Source organism: Coregonus lavaretus, assembly GCF_964263955.1.
Source record: "Coregonus lavaretus genome assembly, chromosome: 14".
In the NCBI taxonomy this organism is placed as follows: domain Eukaryota; kingdom Metazoa; phylum Chordata; class Actinopteri; order Salmoniformes; family Salmonidae; genus Coregonus; species Coregonus lavaretus.
In genome coordinates, this window is record NC_140001.1 from 22,972,773 (window position 1) to 22,997,727 (window position 24,955).

A 24,955-nucleotide genomic window follows, 5' to 3' on the forward strand; every position below is an offset into this window, starting at 1 on the left:
ACCTTTTGACTTTGTATTTTCTGCTGCTGTGTCTGAAGGATGCCCTGCTGGGATCTGAGTTCAAGCTGGGGGTGTAATTGAAAAGGGAGTGCATTTGAGGCTGAACCCTGTTCATTGTATTTTAGTTTACCCACCCCCTTATCTCAGCTATCAAGAGGGAGGATTATCTTGTAAGTTACCCGAAACCACAGAGACAGTGGTGGGAAAAAAGGGTGGGAGAGAGAGAAAGGAGGAAAAGGAGGGGTGAGAGGAACAGTGAGCAGAATGTAAGGGAGTGAGCGTACACAAAACCCAAACACTGGGTGACTCCTGTAACCAAGGACGAAGGTAGCAACGCATCACAACGCCACTCTCGCCCACTGAACATTCTAAAGAAAGGAGAGGCGAACACTCAGACTCAGATAGTCAGCAGTCTCCCATTATTCAGTCCTTAGCCCCTTGGGTTGGAGTGGCTGCCCTGGAGGGCTGAAGTCTTGACACATCCAGAGTGGACTGCACTGAACACAAGCCTGATATGGGTGGATTGAGTTCGATCCTCTTCCAGAGTTGACTGTTTCAGTGGTATAATTGTATTGCTTTCCTCAACTGGCCCATATTTGCATCTGTTTGACCAGCGAGGACTGGACTGAGAGGGGTGTTCAGTCAGTGTGTGTCAAGGTGGAGCTGGAGGAGGCGTGGAGGAGTAATCCAAGGCAGTAAGGAGAAAGGTGCAGACCATGGGCAAGTCAAACAGCAAGCTCAAGCAGGAGGTGGTGGAAGAACTGACCAGGAAGACCTACTGTGAGTAGCCTTCTCGCTTTTTTCTGTTCTCTCTTTTCAACTGGACAGATCAGACATGGATTGTAGAAAATGCTAATATGTTATGTGGGGATCACAAATCATTGTAACATGCAATAACTAATCCTATTTAGGCTAATACCCATAACAGCACTCTAATAGCAGTGACCCAAGACAGATCTATAATAGTTTTATGATGAGCAACAGTGAATAAAAATAGTACTAAATATGTGCCTCATATGAACTGGTTTGCATGTAGCCTGTGTAAGACATCTACGCCTCTGTTTCTCTTAATCCTCAGAAACAACAGCACAAATTAAATGTCAGCTCCTCGGTGGATATAGCCTTCATATTTTTGCATAAATACTTATATGGTGTCACAAATTGTGATTGGTTTAGGTCTGGAAATGGTCCTAATCAGCATCTTTGGAACACTCCACTGGGAGGGAGAGATCTATGAAAATGCTGATGGGGGTTAAGACTTTAGATCAGCAATCACACTGGTGTTTTGCCAAAGATAGCAAATATGGGCTTGCTGGAGCCTTCATACATTTCCATAAGTATGCACATTTAGGCGAAGTGTTTTGAAAGGTCTTTAAGATGCAGGCAAAATAACAATATTTTCATTGTTGGCAATACATCACTTAACCTTTGTAAGCAAAGTGGACTGGAGGCATTTGCAGAAATAACAAGAATCGAATTATGTTAATTAGGCCTAAACTCTCTAATCACAGAATTCATGCATCCACATTCATAGCCATATAATCCAAGCCATCCATTGTGCATAAAAACAATTATATTTTGTTGTTTAGTACTTAACAGACTAGAGTTTAACTAACTGTTCAAATGTGTTGCCCTCACAGTATCTAGTCTAGTGGATGGCTAGTCTGTAGCATAGCATGCCAGGTGTTGGGTGGGAGTTGACAGCCAATGGCTGCCTAATGACAGTGTTTTTCACACGGTGGGCTTCACCGCACCACAACCAGGGAAGGCTGCTGTGAAAGGAAATTGCAGTGGTGAGGAAGATTGGGCTTCGTGCTGGGATGTGCTGTTTGCTGCTGTCCTTTAGCCAGCTCTCTTTCCTGTTTTCTCCCTCTTCTAATTCTCTCTCTCTCTCTCTCTCTCTCTCTCTCTGTCTCTCTCTCTCTCTCTCTCTCTCTCTCTCTCTCTCTCTCTCTCTCTCTCTCTCTCTCTCTCTCTCTCTCTCTCTCTCTCTCTCTCTCTCTCTCTCTCTCTCGCTCTCTACATCCCCTGATTGCCCTCTTTGAGCAGGGAATGAACTAGTATAATTAGGATCTTATCTGCTTAGCTTTGCTCAGAGGGGCACCCAGCCTTTTCTCCCAGCATGCCCACTCCCTTACCCCGCTCTTGTCTAACTTAGACCCCTTATCATTTCTCTCCTCATTCTGTCTCCTTCCCTCCTCTTTCTGGTTCCTCTTCTCCCTATCCTGTTGAGAAGCTTAAATATCCTTCCTCTGACTTATAGCATTTACATACATTTGAGTCATTTCGCAGACACTCTTATCCAGAGCGATTTACAGTTAGTGCATTCATCTTAAGATAGCTAGGGACAACCACATATCACAGTCATAATAAGTACATTTTTCTTCAATAAAGTAGCTATCAGCAATGTCAGGCTAGGAAGGGGGGAGGGAAAGTAACTAAAACATTTTTTGGGGGGGTCAGGGTGAGCTGGGGGGGGGGGGGGGGGGTGCTGTGGGATTATTTAATATACTCATTGAAGAAGTAGGGTTTCAGATGTTTTCGGAAGATGGGCAGGCACTTTCTTCCTTTCCCATAGGAAGTTGTTTTCAGTGATCAATTTTGAGCTCAGGAAGTTGTAGGCCTGCTTTCAGTGCCATAATAAAAGATTAAAAGAAGCTGCCTTACCCTCCCATCCTGTCCAAGGCACACACCCAATTTAGAGGATGAGCACCGTCTGTGCATTAGCGAAATTTAGGGATGCAGTTCTGCTGATTTTTTATTTTGCATCCAAGGTACTTTGACAGCCAGTCAATTAAATCTCATATGCAACTTTTGTACTCTTATTGCCAACATCAGTTTGATCCAATGCCAAGTTTGAGACATTCTCTTTTGACACTTCAAAGTATTAGCCTATCTATAATGATACCAGTCTTACAGGTTTGGTTGTGCAGGACAGAAAGCAGAGAGATGTCCTGTGCTTGCCTTCTGTCACTATTAGCTATTGCAATTTGCCACTATAACAAGCATTTTATATAGCATTTTATGGCTAAAGACATAGTATACCCATATTTTAATGTAGAGGGCCACAGTTTAGCTTACTGTACCTAAAACCGAACAAGCTAAATGGTTTCCCAAATGACTGGTCTGATATCATGTGACTTGAGGATGTAATAGGTGTTTTTGTTAGCTGTCAGACTCAGCTCAGAGGTTGATACTGACAGAGTGCAAGCTGGATGTGTGTGAGCAGGCCCTGCAGGGCAAGGGAGCTGAGCTGCTAGCCCTGGCCTCACTGCTTTCCTCCCTCCTCATAGGCTGATTATATTACTGCCCATTGCCTTTGACTGAGTTACGTAATAAAACTTGATTTTATTTGACGTCATTTACTTTTGAGGCCAATGTAATGGTAGCTTGGCTTGCCTGACAGTCGTAAGATTGACTCTGTCATTTCTAAATGTGTCACATGACGATTGTCTGTGAAGCACTGAGCAAGGCATAGTGAAGCAGGGATGAACATGTCTCTACACTGCACTTATACTAAATGCACCAGTCAGTCACCATACTTGATGAAATAATAACAATATTGTAACCAGTCTGTTGGAGAGAAAGAATAGCCTGGCTTGTGGCTGCGACCATGATATCACTTTCATTTTTTACCTTGCTTGCAATATTCCTGTAAGCTGTCACTACATAATATGGAAGTTCTTGTGACCACTGCTCTCAGAACAGGTGCGTTGACCAAAATGTAATAGAATTCCAAAATTCTATTACATACCTGGTCCTCACAACAACAACAAAAACATTCAAGGTTTCTTTTTAGTATTTATTTCATGGTAGATAGACAAAAATATCGGCCTTCGTCAGTGTCATCAGCTTCTCCTCTGAAGGTATGCTTCTTTATTGTGGGCTTGTTCGGGGTAACGAGCGACAGGTGCATTCGTATGTGCGCTCCTGGAACAGACACACACATCAATAATGCATCTCAAATATACAATACAATACACATGAAGTAAATAGATATTAAATACTAACCTTGAATCTCTTTTTGAGAGCAGACCAGCTACTACATAATATAGAACACTGAACAAGGTCTAGACCTAGGTTATGTCTTGTTCTAAATATAGAGTCTTCAATCTATTGTTTATCGTGTTTCTCACTAGTATCAGGATGTGGCCATTCTTTCTGTAATGGACACAATGATGCAGCACTGACTCATAGACAGTGTCTGGATGTTAGAATTAATGATGATTTTCTCTCATGCTGGTTGAAGGCTCTCCAAATTCCTCCCAAAATAAATGCTTTCTTAATCTCTGCACTCTGCTCAGACTTATTTCCTGTTCTTTTACACTGGAGACACACTTATTTCTGAAAGCCTGGCACACACAGGCCTAGGCTATAGCCCAGCTTCACTGATGTAGGCTTTAATAGAGTATTACAGTCAGGAATGTCTGTCTCAAATTGACAAAACACTGCTAACATTGTCAACGTCACTTATCTACCTAAATTAACTACCTTGTTATCAAGGAAAGAGCCCATGAAAACAACACTGCAACAGGCACTGTATAAATAGCCTACCATTTTCTGCACATACAGTGAGAAGCTAATAAAATGTTTTTATTTTAACTGCTTAGCATTGAAATGGCACTGTCTAGGTTGCTGTTAATGAAAGAGGAAAATAAAGAGTTTATATTTTGGCCTTTAAAATTAGGCATTCTTTTCCCAAAGGATATTTGATTGAGCGTGTAGGAGGAAAGGTAGACACCTACTCTCATTTATTCATCATCCCTCTCCCTTTCCATTGGGAACTCACATTCAGACAGTCACTGACATGAGCTACAGTGGGGAAAAAAAGTATTTAGTCAGCCACCAATTGTGCAAGTTCTCCCACTTAAAAAGATGAGAGGCCTGTAATTTTCATCATAGGTACACGTCAACTATGACAGACAAAATGAGAAAAAGAAATCCAGAAAATCACATTGTAGGATTTTAATGAATTTATTTGCAAATTATGGTGGAAAATAAGTATTTGGTCAATAACAAAAGTTTCTCAATACTTTGTTATATACCCTTTGTTGGCAATGACACAGGTCAAACGTTTTCTGTAAGTCTTCACAAGGTTTTCACACACTGTTGCTGGTATTTTGGCCCATTCCTCCATGCAGGTCTCCTCTAGAGCAGTGATGTTTTGGGGCTGTCGCTGGGCAACACAGACTTTCAACTCCCTCCAAAGATTTTCTATGGGGTTGAGATCTGGAGACTGGCTAGGCCACTCCAGGACCTTGAAATGCTTCTTACGAAGCCACTCCTTCGTTGCCCGGGCGGTGTGTTTGGGATCATTGTCATGCTGAAAGACCCAGCCACGTTTCATCTTCAATGCCCTTGCTGATGGAAGGAGGTTTTCACTCAAAATCTCACGATACATGGCCCCATTCATTCTTTCCTTTACATGGATCAGTCTCCTGGTCCCTTTGCAGAAAAACAGCCCCAAAGCATGATGTTTCCACCCCCATGCTTCACAGTAGGTATGGTGTTCTTTGGATGCAACTCAGCATTCTTTGTCCTCCAAACACGACGAGTTGAGTTTTTACCAAAAAGTTATATTTTGGTTTCATCTGACCATATGACATTCTCCCAATCCTCTTCTGGATCATCCAAATGCACTCTAGCAAACTTCAGACGGGCCTGGACATGTACTGGCTTAAGCAGGGGGACACGTCTGGCACTGCAGGATTTGAGTCCCTGGCGGCGTAGTGTGTTACTGATGGTAGGCTTTGTTACTTTGGTCCCAGCTCTCTGCAGGTCATTCACTAGGTCCCCCCGTGTGGTTCTGGGATTTTTGCTCACCGTTCTTGTGATCATTTTGACCCCACGGGGTGAGATCTTGCGTGGAGCCCCAGATCGAGGGAGATTATCAGTGGTCTTGTATGTCTTCCATTTCCTAATAATTGCTCCCACAGTTGATTTCTTCAAACCAAGCTGCTTACCTATTGCAGATTCAGTCTTCCCAGCCTGGTGCAGGTCTACAATTTTGTTTCTGGTGTCCTTTGACAGCTCTTTGGTCTTGGCCATAGTGGAGTTTGGAGTGTGACTGTTTGAGGTTGTGGACAGGTGTCTTTTATACTGATAACAAGTTCAAACAGGTGCCATTAATACAGGTAACGAGTGGAGGACAGAGGAGCCTCTTAAAGAAGAAGTTACTGGTCTGTGAGAGCCAGAAATCTTGCTTGTTTGTAGGTGACCAAATACTTATTTTCCACCATAACTTGCAAATAAATTCATTAAAAATCCTGCAATGTGATTTTCTGGATTTTTATTTCTCAATTTGTTTGTCATAGTTGACGTGTACCTATGATGAAAATTACAGGCCTCTCTCATCTTTTTAAGTGGGAGAACTTGCACAATTGGTGGCTGACTAAATACTTTTTTCCCCCACTGTATATACTTGAAAGTTACAGGTATTCCTGGACATGACCTTTGCACATTCAGGGCTCTATTGCAATTTCGACCTGCAATTTTCAAACCCTAGCGCCAGGACTGGTAATTGATTTGTCTTATATGAGCTTGCGCTGAGGTTGGAGGGGTAGCAATATCTGAGGTGTGTCCTTAAAAACAAAGCCTCCCCTCCTCACAATGAAGGCTGCTTTTTTGTCCTGCACAATGCATTCGCCAAGTAGTCAAGACTATCGATAAAGGATTTGGCTCGAGACCGCTTTGTAATATATCTTAATCACCAAAGCTTTATTAAAAGATCAAGAGCAAAACAGTAAGGGGACATCCCCTTTTTATCTATGTAGGCTTTACATTATTTTAGCCAGCTCCTGTTATTATTTTGGATGAGGATAAAAAAAAACTTCCATGTACTGTAGGCTATATGCCCATCATGGAACGAGAGATGAGCTAATTGGGTGACACTTGTATTTAGAAACTTTTAAGTTATTTTCCTGTAACAAAGTCCTTAGTAGGCTACCCTTACCCTTCTATAACGAAAGCTGGTTCAACAGCAATGCGTCTGGGGTCTTTCCTATCCTGGCCATGCATTCACGAAGTAGCCTAGATCCATAAAAGGTTTCTAATTGGTTGTCTACTCATGAGACTTTTGCAGTATTCACAATTAACATATGCCTACCTGCAGTGCATACTCCATTCAGCTGGTATCCATCCCCATTTCCAAAGAGCGCTTCTCATCTGGTTACCAAAGACGCGCTCCTCCAAACTTATTTAAATTATTCTGTCCTATAATTCAGTATAAACGGCAGGCGTACGCTACACTATATATACAAAATGTATAATTTATACTTTAATAACTTTGAAAAATGTATTCATATATAGTATTCATTTTTTATATCTGTGTCCATATTGTCCATGAGTTTCTAGTGGATAGACCATATGGTTAAAGAGAAAATAGCCTAATTAATGAAAAAAGCATCAAATCAACAATAGCATTATTTTCAATTAACTCTGCAACTCTTCTATTGACTTTTTCCACAACTGCCACCAGTTTGGTGCAAAAACATTTACAACAAAGACATATTCATATAGTAAAATAAATATAAAGGATATTTCATGTTGATGGTAAATTAATGTTTTATATTTAGGATGATGTTTTACAGCTTCGTCATTATACAATATATACACTACATGGCCAAAAGTATGTGGACACACCTTCAAATTTGTGGATTCGGCTATTTCAGCCACTCCCATTGCTGACAGGTGTGTAAAATTGAGCACACAGCCATGCAATCTCCATAAACAAACATTGGCAGTAGAATGGCCTTACTGAAGAGCTCAGTGACTTTCAACGTGGTACCATGATAGGATGCCACCTTTTCAACAAGTCAGTTCATCAAATTTCTGCCCTGCTAGAGCTGCCCCGGTCAACTGTAAGTGCTGTTATTGTGAAGTGGAAACGTCTAGGAGCAACAACGGCTCAGCCGTGAAGTGGGAAAATAGTAGAAAATCGTCCTTCCTTGATTGCAACACTCACTACCGAGTTCTAAACTGCCTCTGGAAGCAACATCAGCACAAGAACTGTTCGTTGGGAGATTAATGAAATGGGTTTCCATGCCCAAGCAGCCGCACACAAGCCTAAGATCACCATGCGCAATGCCAAGCTGGAGTGATGTAAAGCTCGCCACCATTGGACTCTGGACCAGTGGAAATGCGCTCTCTGGAGTGATGAATCACGCTTCACCATCTGGCAGTCCGACGGAAGAATCTGGGTTTGGCGGATGCCAGGAGAATGCTACCTGCCCGAATGCATAGTGCCAACTGTAAAGTTTGGTGGAGGAGGAATAATGGTCTAGGGCTGTTTTTCATGGTTCGGGCTAGGCCCCTTAGTTTCAGTGAAGGGAAATCTTAACGCTATAGCATACAATGACATTCTAGACGATTCTGTGCTTGCAGTCCCCGCAGCAATGTTCCAACATCTTTTGGAAAGCCTTCCCAGAAGAGTGGAGGCTGTTATAGCAGCAAAGGGGGGACCAACTCCATATTAATGCCCATGATTTTGGAATGAGTTGTTGGACTAGCAGGTGTCCGCATACTTTTAGTTATGTAGTGTATATTTTGCTTATTGAGAACCTACCTCACACATACAATACAATTCACGGGAGCCTAGTATGTTCTCTCTCAAAACCCAGCCATTTCGCGCTACCCCCAGTTATTGCGCTGATAATAAAGGCTGTGAAAATATAAACAATATTTCTCACCCACCCCCAGACCTATAGCACTACTTCCAGCGCTTAGATTTACCATTGCGTTAGCTTTGTTAAAATAGAGCCCTCACTGTGTAAGGTTCAGGTAATATGATAGTTGTGACTATTCAAACCCATGAATTATTCCCTCCAAAGACTGGATAAGGTCTTGAAGGATTCTATATATTAGCTTTTTTATCTAACTAAGGTTATGGTGAATACAACATTAGAACACTCATTACCAAGGCAACAGTACAGCACCACCATATCCATGTGTCAATGTGACCTGTGGCAGTGGGAACAGCAACATCTAGCCCATGAACATCTAGTTAATTGTGTTGTTTGTGGTGCCTTATTAAGAAGCATCCTGTCGGTATAGAGAATGCCCCCTGTCTGTCCTGAGGCTATGAGCAGTGTACAGTCGTGGTCAAAAGTTTTGAGAATGACAAAAGTATTGGTCTTCACAAAGTTTGCTGCTTCAGTGTTTTTAGATGTTTTTGTCCGATGTTACTATGGTATACTGAAGTATAATTACAAGCATTCCATAAGTGTCAAAGGCTTTTATTGACAATTACATTAAGTTTATACAAAGAGTCAATATTTGCAGTGTTAACCCTTATTTTTCAAGACCTCTGCAATCCACCCTGGCATGCTGTCAATTAACTTCTGGGCCACATCCTGACTGATGGCAGCCCATTTTTGCATAATCAATGCTTGGAGTTTGTCAGAATTTGTGGGTCTTTGTTTGTCCACCCGCCTCTCGAGGATTGACCACACGTTCTCAATGGGATTAAGGTCTGGGGAGTTTCCTGGCCATGGACCCAAAATGTTGATGTTTTGTTCCCCGAGCCACTTAGTTATCACTTTTGCCTTATGGCAAGGTGCTCCATCATGCTGGAAAAGGCATTGTTCGTCACTAAACTGTTCTTGGATGGTTGGGAGAAGTTTCTCTCTGAGGATGTGTTGGTACCATTCTTTATTCATGGCTGTGTTCTTAGGCAAAATTGTGAGTGAGCCCACTCCCTTGGCTGAGAAGCAACCCAACACATGAATGGTCTCAGGATGCTTTACTGTTGGCATGACACATGACTGATGGTAGCGCTCACCTTGTCTTCTCCGGACAAGCTTTTTTCCCGAATGCCCCAAACAATCGGAAATAGGATTCATCAGAGAAAATTACTTTACCACAGTCCTCAGCAGTCCAATCCCTGTACCTTTTGCAGAATATCAGTCTGTCCCTGATGTTTTTCCTGGAGAGAAATGGCTTCCTCGCTGCCCTTCTTGACACCAGGCCATCCTCCAAATGTCTTCGCCTCACTGTGCGTGCAGATGCACTCACACCTGCCTGCTGCCATTCCTGAGAAAGCTCTGCACTGGTGGTGCCCCGATCCCGCAGCTGAATCAACTTTAGGAGACGGTCCTGGCGCTTGCTGGACTTTCTTGGGCGCCCTGAAGCCTTCTTCACAACAATTGAACCTCTCTCCTTGAAGTTCTTGATGATCCGATAAATGGTTGATTTAGGTGCAATCTTACTAGCAGCAATATCCTTGCCTGTGAAGCCCTTTTTGTGCAAAGCAATGATGACGGCACGTGTTTCCTTGCAGGTAACCATGGTTAACAGAGGAAGAACAATGATTTCAAGCACCACCCTCCTTTTAAAGCGTCCAGTCTGTTATTCTAACTCAATCAGCATGACAGAGTGATCTCCAGCCTTGTCCTCATCAACACTCTCACCTGTGTTAACGAGAGAATCACTGACATGATGTCAGCTGGTCCTTTTGTGGCAGGGCTGAAATGCAGTTGAAATGTTTTTTTGGGGGATTAAGTTCATTTTCATGGCAAAGAGGGACTTTGCAATTAATTGCAATTCATCTGATCACTCTTCATGACATTCTGGAGTATATGCAAATTGCCATCATAAAAACTGAGGCAGCAGGCTTTGTGAAAATTAATATTTTTGTCATTCTCAAAACTTTTGACCACGACTGTATGTTCAGAACGCCCTCACAGGACCACCAGGTTAAACTACACAGTCATTGATTTTTCCGCCCTTGTTTTAGAGAGTATGCCCCATTTAATTCAGATGGTGAAAATTGCTTTGGTTACTTTGGAGGATGGAGGGAGGAGGGAGAACCACGAGAGAGTGGTTGATACTAACGCAGATTGTGGGCATGATAACACGTCTCGATCCCCAAGCCACTCACTTTCCTCCTGCTAACCTCTCTCTGTATCTCTGTCTCTCTCTCTCCCTCTCTCCATCTGTCCATGAATCTTCTAAGTTGACCTTTGAAATAATAATAATGTGGAAGTCCTTGAGAGCAATGCAGCAGATTAGTGAATTCCATAGCTTCAGGGGTGATGAATCATTCAGTTTGTAAACAACAAAATGACTGAATTCCATTACACATTAAATAACAAAAGTACTGAATTAAATTACATATTAAACAACAAAAGTACTGAATTAAATTACACATTAAACAACAAAAGTACTGAATTCAATTATACATTAAACAACAAAAATAATTAGGCTACATATTAAACAACAAAAGTACTGAATTCAATTACACATTATTCCTCAGGGTGGGTGCAAATTGATGATAAGAAACCCCAAAGTGGTCAGTGCAATCATAATTATACTTTTTTTTTGTGACAGTCCAACCTATGCGGTCATGTGGAACAGGTTGAGAGCTTCAAGTTCCTTGGTGTCCACATCACCAACGAACTATCATGGTCCAAACACACCAAGACAGTCGTGAAGAGGGCACGACAAAGCCTATTCCCCCTCAGGAGACTGAAAAGATTTGGAATGGGTCCTCAGATCCTCAAAGAATTATACAGCTGCACCATCGAGAGCATCCTGACTGGTTGCATCACCGCCTGGTATGGCAACTGCTTGGCCTCCGACCGCAAGGCACTACAGAGGGTAGTGCGTACGGCCCAGTACATCACTGGGGCCAAGCTTCCTGCCATCCAGGACCTCTATACCAGGCGGTGTCAGAGGAAGGCCCTCAAAATTGTCAAATACTCCAGCCACCCTAGTCATAGACTGTTCTCTCTGCTACCGCACGGCAAGCGGTACCGGAGTGCCAAGTCTAGGTCCAAAAGACTTCTCAACAGCTTCTACCCCCAAGCCATAAGACTCCTGAACAGCTAATCATGGCTACCCGGACTATTTGCACTGCCCCTCCACCCCATCTTTTTACGCTGCTGCTACTCTGTTAATTATTTATGCATAGTCACTTTAACTCTACCCACATGTACATATTACTTCAACTACCTCAACTAGCCGGTGCCCCCGCACATTGACTCTGCACCGGTACCCCCCTGTATATATAGCCTCCCTACTGTTATTTTATTTTACTTCTGCTCTTTTTTTCTCAACACTTTTTTGTTGTTTTATTCTAATTTTTTTATTTAAAATAAATGCACTGTTGGTTAAGGGCTGTAAGTAAGCATTTCACTGTAATGTCTGCACCTGTTGTATTCGGTGCATGTGGCCAATAACATTTTATTTTATTTTATTTGATGGGAATCTGTGATTTTCAACTGGCAATGGATTTTTCCAAGTCATCTAAATGGTCTGAGACATGGTACATAACTTTATTCTCTCTTACTAAAAATTCTCCTTTTTTCTTACAGTTACAGAGAAAGAAGTGCAACAGTGGTAAGTACATATGATTTTCAATGACCCTCTCCCTTTCCTGCTCTACCCTTTTCTACCCCTCTCTTCTCTCAAAAAGTCAAATAGTTCTAGTCTGCATTGGGTCTAGTGCTCAATTAGACTCTTAGAACTGTACCTGCAAATGTGGGTGAGTGACAGATTCACCTGCAACATGTGCTGTTTACTAAATTTGGCAGGTGTTCTGGTGTTAATGTCAGGTGCTCCAGGGGCCATATGCCTTGCTGAGTGGCTCCCATCTAAAGGCTGGCTGAAGCCTGCAGGCTCAGTCTGACTCAGGTCTGACTCTGGAGAGCAGGTACACTGTAACTGAGGGGTGAGCTGGCTGGGAGCTGGCTGGGCTGGAGCTTCCTGAGCAGCAGCCATACTGTGTCAAGAGTTGTTTACTCATGTCTGACTGATGCTCCAACTCTGCTCTGGTTATTAAGACCTTTCTACAGAGTGCAGGGAGCACGTCTAACGTTATATAGCCCTCTGATTAAATCCTCAATTTGATAGTTCTGTGACGCACGGATATTGCTTCTAACGTGAAATCCATGGATAAAGTATTGAAATAGGCTAGATTGTAGGGCTGGGAATTGCCAGGGACCTCACGATACGGTATTATCATGATTAGGGTTGGAAAGGGAGGGTATATTGCTGGAAACTTTAGAAGTTTATCAGTTAACTACCACAATTGTAGAAACCTTCAAGGATTTTATGTAATTTATCACAAGACATCTAGTGGCCCTTTTGGGTACTTCGTAATATCACAGGTGTCTGTAATTATCTCTGGCTCTCATGCAAAATACAGTATATAAAATAACAAAATAAGATGATAGAAAAAAAATATATATTTATACACTACCGGTCAAAAGTTTTAGAACATTCAAGGGTTTTTCTTTATTTGTACTATTTTCTACATTGTAGAATAATAATAGTGAATACATCAAAACTATGAAATAACACATATGGAATCATGTAGTAACCAAAAAAGTGTTAAACAAATCAAAATGTATGTTATATTTGAGATTCTTCAAATAGCCACCCTTTGCCTTGATGACAGCTTTGCACAGAGTTGCAAAGAAAAAGCCATATCTCAGACTGGCCAATAAAAATAAAAGATTAAGATGGGCAGTCTGAGATATGGCTTTTTCTTTGCAACTCTGCCTAGAAGGTCAGCATCCCGGAGTCGCCTCTTCACTGTTGACGTTGAGACGGGTGTTTTGCAGGTACTATTTAATGAAGCTGCCAGTTGAGGACCTGTGAGGCGCCTGTTTCTCAAACTAGACACTCTAATGTATTTGTCCTCTTGCTCAGTTGTGCACTGGGGCCTCCCACTCCTCTTTCTATTCTGGTTAGAGCCAGTTTGCGCTGTTCTGTGAAGGGAGTAGTACACAGTGTTGTACGAGATCTTCAGTTTCTTGGCAATTTCTCGCATGGAATAGCCTTCATTTCTCAGAACAAGAATAGACTGACGAGTTTCAGAAGAAAGTTATTTGTTTCTGGCCATTTGGAGCCTGTAATCGAACCCACAATTGCTGATGCTCCAGATACTCAACTAGTCTCAAGAAGGCCAGTTTTATTGCTTCTTTAATCAGCACAACAGTTTTCAGCTGTGCTAACATAATTGCAAAAGGGTTTTCTAATGATCAATTAGCCTTTTAAAATGATAAACTTGGATTAGCAAACACAACGTGCCATTGGAACACAGGACTGATGGTTGCTGATAATGGGCCTCTGTACGCCCATGTAGATATTTCATTAAAAATCAGCCTTCCAGCTACAATAGCCATTACAACATTAACAATGTCTACACTGTATTTCTGATAAATTTGAAGTTATTTTAATGGACAAAAAAAATGATTTTCTTTCGAAAACAAGGACATTTCTAAGTGACCCCAAACTTTTGAACGGTAGTGTATATATTTATATATTTTTTCAATCAATACTTGGAGTCAAATATCGATATAAAATCATCCAACTATAAATTGCGATATATGTAATTGTATTGATTTTTTGCCCCCATCACTAATAGATTGCATAGCACTACTGCATTTGAGGCTAAAGTTATTTTTTCACACATTGCCTTGGAGACAGATGAGTTCTGAAAATAGAATGACTTTTTCCTACAGAGTCAAGGATTGGTGCTATTGTTGAGGATGTGAGTATTTATAGGTACTCTTTGTCTTTGCATGCATGGCTTTCCCCCTCACAGTTTTTTGCAATTTGAAGCACACAGGGAATTGGGTCATGTCCTCTGCCATGTAATGCTATAAAACACAGCCAACTAATCTCAAAGCAAAATGATGATGTAGCTGCCTGAGTCCTACTTGGTCCTTATTCAACACTGCAAATGCTTCTGTTTTTATTCTTGTAGTAAATGAGTGGTAGAAAAGAGTTGAATACATCTTACCCCAGGCTAGATCTAGCATAAACAATAAATGATGATTTACAGTAACCTATATCACGTGCCAATGCTGCCTTTCCCTATCCATCTCACATTACATTTACATTTTACATTTTAGTCATTTAGCAGACGCTCTTATCCAGAGCGACTTACAGTTAGTGATTACATATATATTTTTTTTTATGCTAGGTCTTTAACGCTATTTCATTGGCCTTGGCTTTGTGTCAACCTGATCCTGGCTGTAAGATAGAGAGAGGAGTCAGTGCCTCATGAGCCAGCCAGTCAGTGTGTTGATGCACTGCCCTCTCTAGTAGGGCCAGTGAGCAAGGGCCCATCCACATCCCCGTCCACATGCAGCAGCAGCAGAAAGACAACGCTTGGCTGGCTTCTCCAGCACGGGGCTACAGAGCTGACCAGTCTCAGGGGCTGCCTGGGTGCACTGGGGCAGAATAAGCCCTTGGCTGTGCACTGCAGCCAGCTAAGTCACCCTCCCTCCCATCCATTATTTTACGTAAACTTTGCATGACTCCCCACTTGAAGATCAGCCGCAGTCACCATGGTTGAGTGTGAAGGATGAGAGACAGTTTAAACAGGGGAAATGCCAGATGGTGTGTAATTAGTGGAGGAGCCACCGACAGACATGGAAGAGTTAGATAAATGCCAGTGCTGTACATTAAATGTCTCCTCCATATTGATGATATGCTAAACTATTCATGGGGAAATGTCATTAGTATGCTTAGTGCTCACCTGCAATCAATAACAGAGGCACAGAGCCAAGTATCCCTGCCAACTGGACAACAACAAGGGAAAATAGCTAAATATCCTTGTCCACAACACTGTTTATAGCCATCCACCATGATGACAGATGACAGTGTGTTGGTAGAAAGCTGCCAGTCATGTATATCCCCATGTTGGCTCGCTAACTGTGACATAATTGCACTGGTCTACTGGTGTAGGCTATCTCTATGTGAATGAGTACAATTATACTGAAAGGCCTGGGAGAAAGTGTACCACATGGGGATGTGTGAAACTCAGTCCTCAGCCTGAAATGTCCCCACTTGCGCCGCTGAATAGCTAGCTTTTTGGTGGCGCCGACTGGTAAGACGCTTCGGGAGGGCGGTCACGTCGGCTAGCAAGGCAGAGGTCCCATGTGTTTGAACCTCGGTATGAACCGAATCAGGAGGAAGCGGTACTAGTTAAGCTGGTAACGTGACGTCCGTTACACATGGTGCTGTGATATTTGGATCTCCAGTTGCACTCAGCTCAACGCTGGGGTCGCTGTGGAGTAAGTTTGGGGGGTGACTGTATCACATGGGGATGTGCGAAGCTCACTCCTGAGCCTGAAGTGTCCCCACTTGCGTCACTGAATAGATAGCTTTTCGGTTGCGCCGACTGGTAAGAAACAAAGCAGAGGTCCTGGGTTCGAGCCTCGGTATGAGCCAAATCAGGAGGAAGCGGTACTCGCTAAGCAGGCAGCATGGCATCCGTTACACTACGCTATACTGTATGTGTCCATGCAGAACTCTACATATGCTACTGAGTTAGCCAGGGCCACATCAAACTAGAGAGAGCTGCGTCACATTTTGTTTAGTTAGATAGGGATCATCCTGCTTAATGTCCAATTAGTAGTCAATGACTACTAACCAACTGATTAAATCTAGAGGGCTGTGAGTTTTTGCATGAACTGTGTTTTTGCATAAGTTCCCCAATGAATCTACTGAAAATATTTACTTTTTACAGAGACAATGGAAATTTCACAAATGAGTCAGACTAAATCTATCTCACTTGAAATGGGTCATCTTGGGATTACGATGTGCTTTGTATTGCCTGCCCACTGAACGGCAATTAGACTGGATTCCTCATTGTTCTTCATTGGGTTTTAATTTCTCTGCATATCTCCACATCTGGATATGCAAATGGCAGGATTATGGTCTTCTCTTCAAACTTTTCTCAGCCTATGTTCAGTGATTCCCTGTGTCTGTCTGTCCTATTCCAGGCCATGGAGGAGTGTGTTTTATCTGTTGGGCAGATTAAAAGTATGAGTTTCAGAGTAAGGAGCCAACGGAAGGACTGAATGTAGCCCAGGATCTGTCCTGGGCTTCATCCTCCATGACTCTCAGTCTGGCCTTCATTACAGCAGATCCTCATCAGGACCAGTCTGTGTCTGTGGTGAATCACACAGAGACATGGGAAGTTATGGGAACTCACAGAAGAGCTGTCCACCTCTGAACATCACTGTCTAACATTGGTTCAGACGCCATATGGATGCACAGTCATATGGACTGATAAGTACCCTCATGCCTTAACCAGAGAAAGAGATGGAGAGAGAAATCTACACTTATCATCTCCTTAAACTAGCATACTAATCTCTGATTCATTCTTTGACTCTCCCTCTCCTTCTCCTTCTCCCTCCCTGCCTCTGTACAGACCCATTAAAGGCTTGTTATTCGACTCTGATAACACTGTTTCTTTATTGAGTTGTACAACGAGACTATCTACCTTTGATTGACTGGGAAATTGCATATGAAACATGGTTCTGTATTTAACTGTAATGTTATGTCATTCTGGATGTATCATCACCAGAGTCTAGAAGCTCACAGATTTATCTATCATTTATGCACATTAGCAAAAGTAGAGAAGAAAGTAATTTGAAGTAAACTCCCTCTGCCTATTCTATTGGATTAGATACATTATCTTATCCGCTAGCAAGACAAATAGCTTTGGGTCTAACCTTTTGATACAGCATGCTGTTTTAAACTAGATAAATGCTGGTTGCCTGTGAAGAGCTGCTTCTGAAGCATTGAACATAATTTCATATTATATTCAACAGGCTAATTGTATCCTTATCCTGTTAACCTTCTCTTGTGTTCTCTTTTCCTCCCCCTCTCATCATCATCATCATCATCTCCTGCAGGTACAAAGGCTTTATAAAGGACTGTCCAAGTGGTCAGCTGGATGCTGTGGGCTTTCAGAAGATCTACAAGCAGTTCTTCCCTTTTGGTGACCCCACCAAGTTTGCTTCTTTTGTCTTCAACGTCTTTGATGAAAACAAGGTTTTTGATTGTTGATTCCTTCATTTGTTCCTCCACAAGTACATGTGCTTTTTCTGTGATTTTAATTAGCATTTCAAAGTCACTGCAATGTTAGGAAGCAAATGCTAACATATAGTTCCAAGGATGCTGTCTCTGGTCATGGTACTGGTAGTGTCTGGTCATGTTACTGGTAGTGTCTGGTCATGGTACTGGTAGTGTCTGGTCATGGTACTGGTAGTGCCTGGTCATGGTACTGGTAGTGTCTGGTCATGGTACTGGTAGTGTCTGGTCATGGTACTGGTAGTGTCTGGTCATGGTACTGGTAGTGTCTGGTCATGGTACTGGTAGTGTCTGGTCATGGTACTGGTAGTGTCTGGTCATGGTACTGGTAGTGCCTGGTCATGGTACTGGTAGTGTCTGGTCATGGTACTGGTAGTGTCTGGTCATGGTACTGGTAGTGCAGTGTAATGGTCTCTAATTAGAGGTGGAATCCGAGCACTGAAAGGAGTACCTTCTGTGTGGCCAATCAGAGGTGAGACAGGTTGACAAAGCACAGGTGCCTGAAAATGAAAGAGAAATGGACTATGTGTTGTTAAGAACAGCCCTTCCAGGCTGGCCGATGACCCCTGGCAGCCATAGCCTGTGGGTAATGGGCTTTGTGCCATGGAAATCACACACACACTGGTTCTGCTGTTTATTAATGGGCTTCATTTGTGCTAGGCACCCTTTAGTTAGAGAACACATTGGTCTTAATAGTGGGGTTAGACTCTCTGAATAGGAGCAGTGAGTGACTTCATCTCAGGGTTACTATCCTATCCAAGGTGTCAATTTTCAGGCTTTACTAGGAGCAGCTCTTGTCACAGATATTCTGCTTTAGAGAATGAATAGCAAAATACTATGCACTATTAAAGAATACATTAGTGCAAGTCTGGTAGAGCTGAATGAGCTTTGATTTCAGAACCATCAAGAGAGCTGAATTTGCAGCCAGTCTCTTTGTTAGTGCTGCTTTATGATTCCATTTTGGACTTGACCACTATCTCTTATTGGCAGACATTTCCATGTACTGCACAAAGTGAACCCTCGCAGCAGTAAGCTGCAGACCACCGATTTGCCCCCAATTTTTGGAAGGTAATTGAAAATTCTTCTGAGTGCTGTGGCAGGATGCTGTGAGGGAATCCAAGAAAGCTGGAGCGAAATAAAACTGTCTGGAGAATGCTTTTACCCTGTAGGACAGAGGGAGAAACCGGTGATGTCCATTTCAGATGTATAATCGATGTGAAAGCTGTGAAATGTATTTGGCTCTAATATACAATGGTTCTATGAGTGTGTAATAACTTTCAAAATATCGTACAGCATGCATCCAACTCGCTAATGACCAGCGATGACATGCTTTAGCCTCGGGGGAGAGCCAGGTGCAGTGCAGAAATAGCAGCAGACACGGAGCACAAGTCTGTCCCACTTTTCAGCAGTAGACCAAACAAAGTGTTTTGGGGTGTTAGTGTGAAAGAAGATATTCATTGTCTCTCTCTCGCTCTCTGCCTCTCTCTCTATCTCTATTATCCCCCCTCTCTCTCTTTCTCTCTCTCTCTCTATCTTTCTCTCGCTGCCTGTCTCCCACCCCTCTCTCTCTCTTTCTCTCTCTCTATCTCTGCCTGTCTATCTGTCTCCCCCCCCCCCCCCCCCTCTCTCTCTGTCATTGAATAGGATGGACGCATAGAGTTCTCGGAGTTCATCCAGGCCCTGTCGGTGACTTCTCGGGGGACGCTGGACGAGAAGCTCAGATGTAAGGAGAGATGACCCCTTCACATTAGGCAGTGACCCCCTGATGCACTTTGACACTTCAGTGACAGGACCTGGCTCTTTGTGATCCTATTGTTATGCATGAACAAAACAAAGAGCTTGACAGGCTCACAGAAGACTACAAATAAGAGATAGTTAGGCATGGTAGTGCATTAACTTAAATGGTGTTGCCTACTGTGTGAGCCCTGGGTTTGGATATTTGGGAAAAATGGCTCTGACTATGCAGGGGTTCATTCCATCTCAAAACCCTCATCCCACTCCACTCCCCCACACACAGCCACTCATTTTCAATCTGATTTACAAGCATACAATACATTAGTAAAACATAAAGGCTGCATACACTCATCCACCCCATCTGCACAATCTCAAAACAACTTTACTGACAGTCAATACTGGGCATTCACCATTTGTTCTTTTGCTGTCTTTACAGGGGCTTTCAAATTGTATGATCTTGATAACGATGGCTACATCACACGAGACGAGATGTTAAACATCGTAGATGCCATATATCTGATGGTGGTAAGTTATACAATACTAAAATGTTCCAATGTCAAAGGGTAATGGTAGCATTCACATACAGTGTTTTACATTGACATGTATATTGACAGTATGTTTGCCTTTGTGTTCCAGGGGAACACTGTAGAGTTACCAGAAGAAGAGAATACACCTGAGAAGAGAGTGGACCGTATTTTTGCCATGATGGACAAGGTATATCTCTATTCCACAAATAAAACACTGTATTAACCCAAAACCACCACCATGGGTTATGATATCATTATGTAACTATGTGTTGACTTTTGGTATGTTGGTAGCTATTTTGCATTTTGTTGTACATCTTATAGATCACTTTGTTTTTCAAGTAAGTGGCAGTACTATTGTAATGCACTGCCTAGCAAAATCAACAGAAAAGACTGAATGTGGATTGTGTTCTTACTGTTGTCCCTGTGCTGTAGTGCAGTGAGGCGGGGCGTGTAGTTTAGCCTCTTAGCCAGAGCCATCCCAGTGTCACTAACACTGCCTGCGGTCTATAAACACCAAAGTTACCCCCTCACCACCACAGCCCAGTGCTAATGCCCAGTCAGCTCACTCAGGCCCTCCTCGTCCTCGGCTTAGTGAAAGATGAGATAGAGCCTGCTTGGGCGTGTGTGTCAGTTCCATACCCGGTGCCAGAATAAGCCGATAGGATTGGCTTCAGAGCACAGCAGCAGTGCTCAGTCATTTATATGGGCGGAGGGAAGATAGCTGACCATCCAAGTGTACTGAACTAGATCAGCTAAGCCGTTTAGAACAGGCTCTGGTACATTACTCAGGATTTGTTTGAGAGACACTTTTGCCCCCTGCTGGTAAGATAGAGTAAAAGTAGCCTGATCTGCGATACAGCTGCAGTTCCATTGCACTGTCTCTTCTCCTGTGTTCCTATTCCAGAATGCTGATGGCAAGTTGACCCTGCAGGAGTTTCAGGAGGGTTCCAAGGCAGACCCCTCCATTGTGCAGGCACTGTCACTGTACGATGGGCTGGTATAGGGCATAAAGTGTTTGGTGAGTAGAGCAGTGAAAACCTGTATATGTATGAATACGTACACTACCGGTCAAAAGTTTTAGAACACCTACTCATTCAAGGGTTTTTCTTTATTTTTACTATTTTCTACATTGTAGAATGATAGTGAAGACATCAAAACTATGAAATAACACATATGGAATCATGTAGTAACCACAAAAGTGTTAAACAAATCAAAAAATGTTATATTTGAGATTCTTCAAATAGCCACCCTTTGCCTTGATGACAGCTTTGCACACTCTTGGCATTCTCTCAACCAGCTTCATGAGGTAGTCACCTGGAATGCATTTCAATTAACAGGTGTGCCTTCTTAAAAGTTAATTTGTGGAATTTCTTTCCTTCTTAATGCGTTTGAGCCAATCAGTTGTGATGTGACAAGGTAGGGGGGTATACAGAAGATAGCCCTATTTGGTAAAAGACCAAGTCCATATTATGGCAAGAACAGCTCAAATAAGCAAAGAGAAACAACAGTCCGTCATTACTTTAAGACATGAAGGTCAGTCAATATGGAACATTTCAAGAACTTTGAAAGTTTCTTCAAGTGCAGTCGCAAAAACCATGAAGCGCTATGATGAACCTGGCTCTCATGAGGACCGCCACAGGAATGAAAGACCCAGAGTTACCTCTGCTGCAGAGGATAAGTTCATCAGAGTTACCAGCCTCAGAAATTGCAGCCCAAATAAATGCTTCACAGAGTTCAAGTCACAGACACATCTCAACATCAACTGTTCAGAGGGGACTGTGTGAATCAGGCCTTCATGGTCGAATTGCTGCAAAGAAACCACTACTAAAGGACACCAATAAGAAGAAGAGACTTGCTTGGGCCAAGAAACATGGGCAATGGACATTAGACCGGTGGAAATCTGTCCTTTGGTCTGGAGTCCAAATTTTAGATTTTTGGTTCCAACCGCAGTGTCTTTGTGAGACGCGGAGGTGTTATAGTGTGGGGGTGCTTTCCTGGTGACACTGTCTGTGATTTATTTCGAATTCAAGGCACACTTAACCAGCATGGCTACCACAGCATTCTGCAGTGATATGCCATCCCATCTGGTTTGGGCTTTGTGGGACAATCATTTGTTTTTCAACAGGACAATGACCCAACACACCTCCAGGCTGTGTAAAGGCTATTTGAAGGAGAGTGATGGAGTGCTGCATCAGATGACCTGGCCTCCACAATCCCCCGACCTCAACCAAATTGAGATGGTTTGGGATGAGTCGGACCGCAGAGTGAAGGAAAAGCAGCCAACAAGTGCTCAGCATATGTGGGAACTCCTTCAAGACTGTTCCAGGTGAAGCTGGTTGAGAGAATGCCAAGAGTGTGCAAAGTTGTCATCAAGGCAAAGGGTGGCTATTTGAAGAATCTCAAATATAAAATATATTTTGATTTGTTTAACACTTTTTTGATTACTACATGATTCCATATGTGTTATTTCATAGTTTTGATGTCTTCACTATTATTCTACAATGTAGAAAATAGTAAAAATAAAGAAAAACCCTTGAATGAGTAGGTGTTCTAAAACTTTTGACAGGTAGTGTATGTATGTGTCTTTCGGAGGGGTTGGAAGTGATCTTAATCTCTTTATCTTAATCATGCAGCACCCCAGTGATGGAAATGTCATATGGTTGTACATATCATACAATCAAAATATTTTTTTTAATAATTAGAGAAACTATGAATTGTGTGGGCAATTGATCTGTTTGAGGATTACATTATAGTATAGTGGTCAGAGACTCGCATGGTCTTAAAACAATGCACAGCGGCCATTGTCAGACCACAGTTTGTCCTTATGCATTATTCAAGTAACCTCTGCTGATTGCTGCAGATCAAACAGCCTTGCAGTCCTCAGAGAGGAGAGAGGGCAGTTAGCTGGTCTCCTCCCTCTATCTAATGTATTCCACTGCCCATTATTACCAATTGTAGCTGACGTCCTGCTCAACATGTGACAGAGTGTTTGAGCGCAATATAGACAGATACATGGGGCCGCTTGGGTTTAAAGTAGCCTTGCATTTACTTGTTATAGAGTTCAGGGTCCCTTATTGTCAATAGGATATTGCACTGTTTGTTTCCTTGTCTGATTTCATTGCCACATTGAACTCAATAGTGATTATTATTACAGATTCCCAGATGAATCTAACACAGTGCCATCACACCTGCTATGAGAAGAAGCATCTACAAACATCAACATCCCTCCATGCACCATCCAGAAGGAGACATAGGAGGGTGAGGAGGAGGGCAAGGACTTGTGTAATACTGTCCTCAATTGCACATATTAATCTCCACTCTAAGCATTGAAAACAACTATGAGCCCTCTCATATTACAACATGTAAAATAAAACAAGAACAAGACGGTAAGAGACACTGAATGTATACATGCCAGGAATGAAGTTGTTGATGGTATATATCTGTGGACTTCATTCAAGAACTCAAACAAGGGATGGACAGCACTGAAGAACAGCTTCAGAGAGAGTGTAAAGGTTGTTTTCCCCTGTGGACTATACTGGAGGATACCCCTTGAGGTGTGTGTGAACTGTGAACAGCGCTCAACAGAGCCATAGTGGTGTGGCTGACACATGGAGAGCTGTCACATGGCTACCTGAAAGACTACAGCGGGAGACATCAGCAGGCACTGATTTGAGAGTGTGGAGAGAGATCAACTTATTTATAAACCCATGTATATATGATATATAGTATACACTGAGTGTACAAAACATTAGGAACACCTTCCTAATATTGAGTTGCACCCCTTTTGCCATCAGAACAGCCTCAATTCTGTTGAGCGTGAAAAACCCAGCAGCGTTGCAGTACAACCATACCCCATTCAAAGGCACTTAAATATCTTGTTTTGCCCATTCACTCTCTGAATGGCACACATACTAAATTAATGTATCAATTGTCTCAAGGCTTTAAAATCCTTCTTTAACCTGTCTCCTTCCCTTCATCTACACCGATTGAAGTGGATTTAACAAGTGACATCAATAAGGGATCATAGCTTTCACCTGAATTCACCTGGTCAGTCTGTCATGGAAAGAGCGGGTGTTCCTAATGTTTTGTACACTCAGTGTAAATAGGTGTGTAACGTTTAATATTTGTTGCTTTTGTTGGAGTGCTGTTCATTCACATGAAATGAAGCTTAAGAGTTTTTTAAAATCTGAATTTTTTTAAATGGAATGCCTTTTTTTCATCCTGCTTCAAGAACAAACCGCTTCCTTCTGAGGAGATTTATTTTATATTTTTATTTGAGGGGAAAGTGGGCAGGGAGGGGTTTTTGTAAGGCTTCATTTATTATGTTTGTGGTATGTGCCTCCTAATGTGTTAGATGTGTGTTCCCTTTCCCATCAGCACTACCATCAAGGCTCTGTAATGTTTAAAGCCACTTCTTGAATGGCATGACCAAGAAACACAGTGTAGTTCTTCACAGTTGACATATCCCAGTTGAGGCTCATTATTTCCTTTGACGCATCTTACTCCACCCTGTGTGTACTCAAGGCTTCGGCTATTGAGAACAAACAGGCATACATTCTCGTTGTAAAGCTGTTTGCGGGCTGTGTGTTTGAGTCTGTCCTGTGTGTTCAACAGAAAACACAGATCCCAGCATGTGATGATGCTTTTTCCCCTTCAGTCTCGGTTATTTCAGTCTGAACATTAGGTATTTGTCAGCTTCACTGATTTAGCGTTACTCAAGCGAGAAAGATCATTTCCCCCTGTGCTGTCATTTACATTTAAGAACACAGAGCACAGAATAAAATGCATTTTAAAAGTGGCTGCCTTTACATTTGTGTGATTTAATCTGTTTCATAAATCTTGGCTCGGTTCCCTCAAAGACC

General features: G+C 42.4%; 1 protein-coding gene across 1 annotated transcript; it reads left to right on the plus strand.

Annotated features, from left to right (window-relative positions):
* Positions 1-716: 716 nt before the first annotated feature.
* Positions 717-21,096, plus strand: LOC311141490 (neuronal calcium sensor 1-like; the record flags this gene model as incomplete). The annotated part of the gene is made up of 7 exons (XM_084176832.1): positions 717-780; positions 12,312-12,336; positions 17,655-17,793; positions 19,477-19,555; positions 20,003-20,091; positions 20,203-20,280; positions 20,998-21,096. The coding sequence occupies 7 exons, from the start codon at positions 717-719 to the stop codon at positions 21,094-21,096; spliced, it is 573 nt and encodes a 190-aa protein (XP_084032958.1).
* Positions 21,097-24,955: the final 3,859 nt, after the last annotated feature.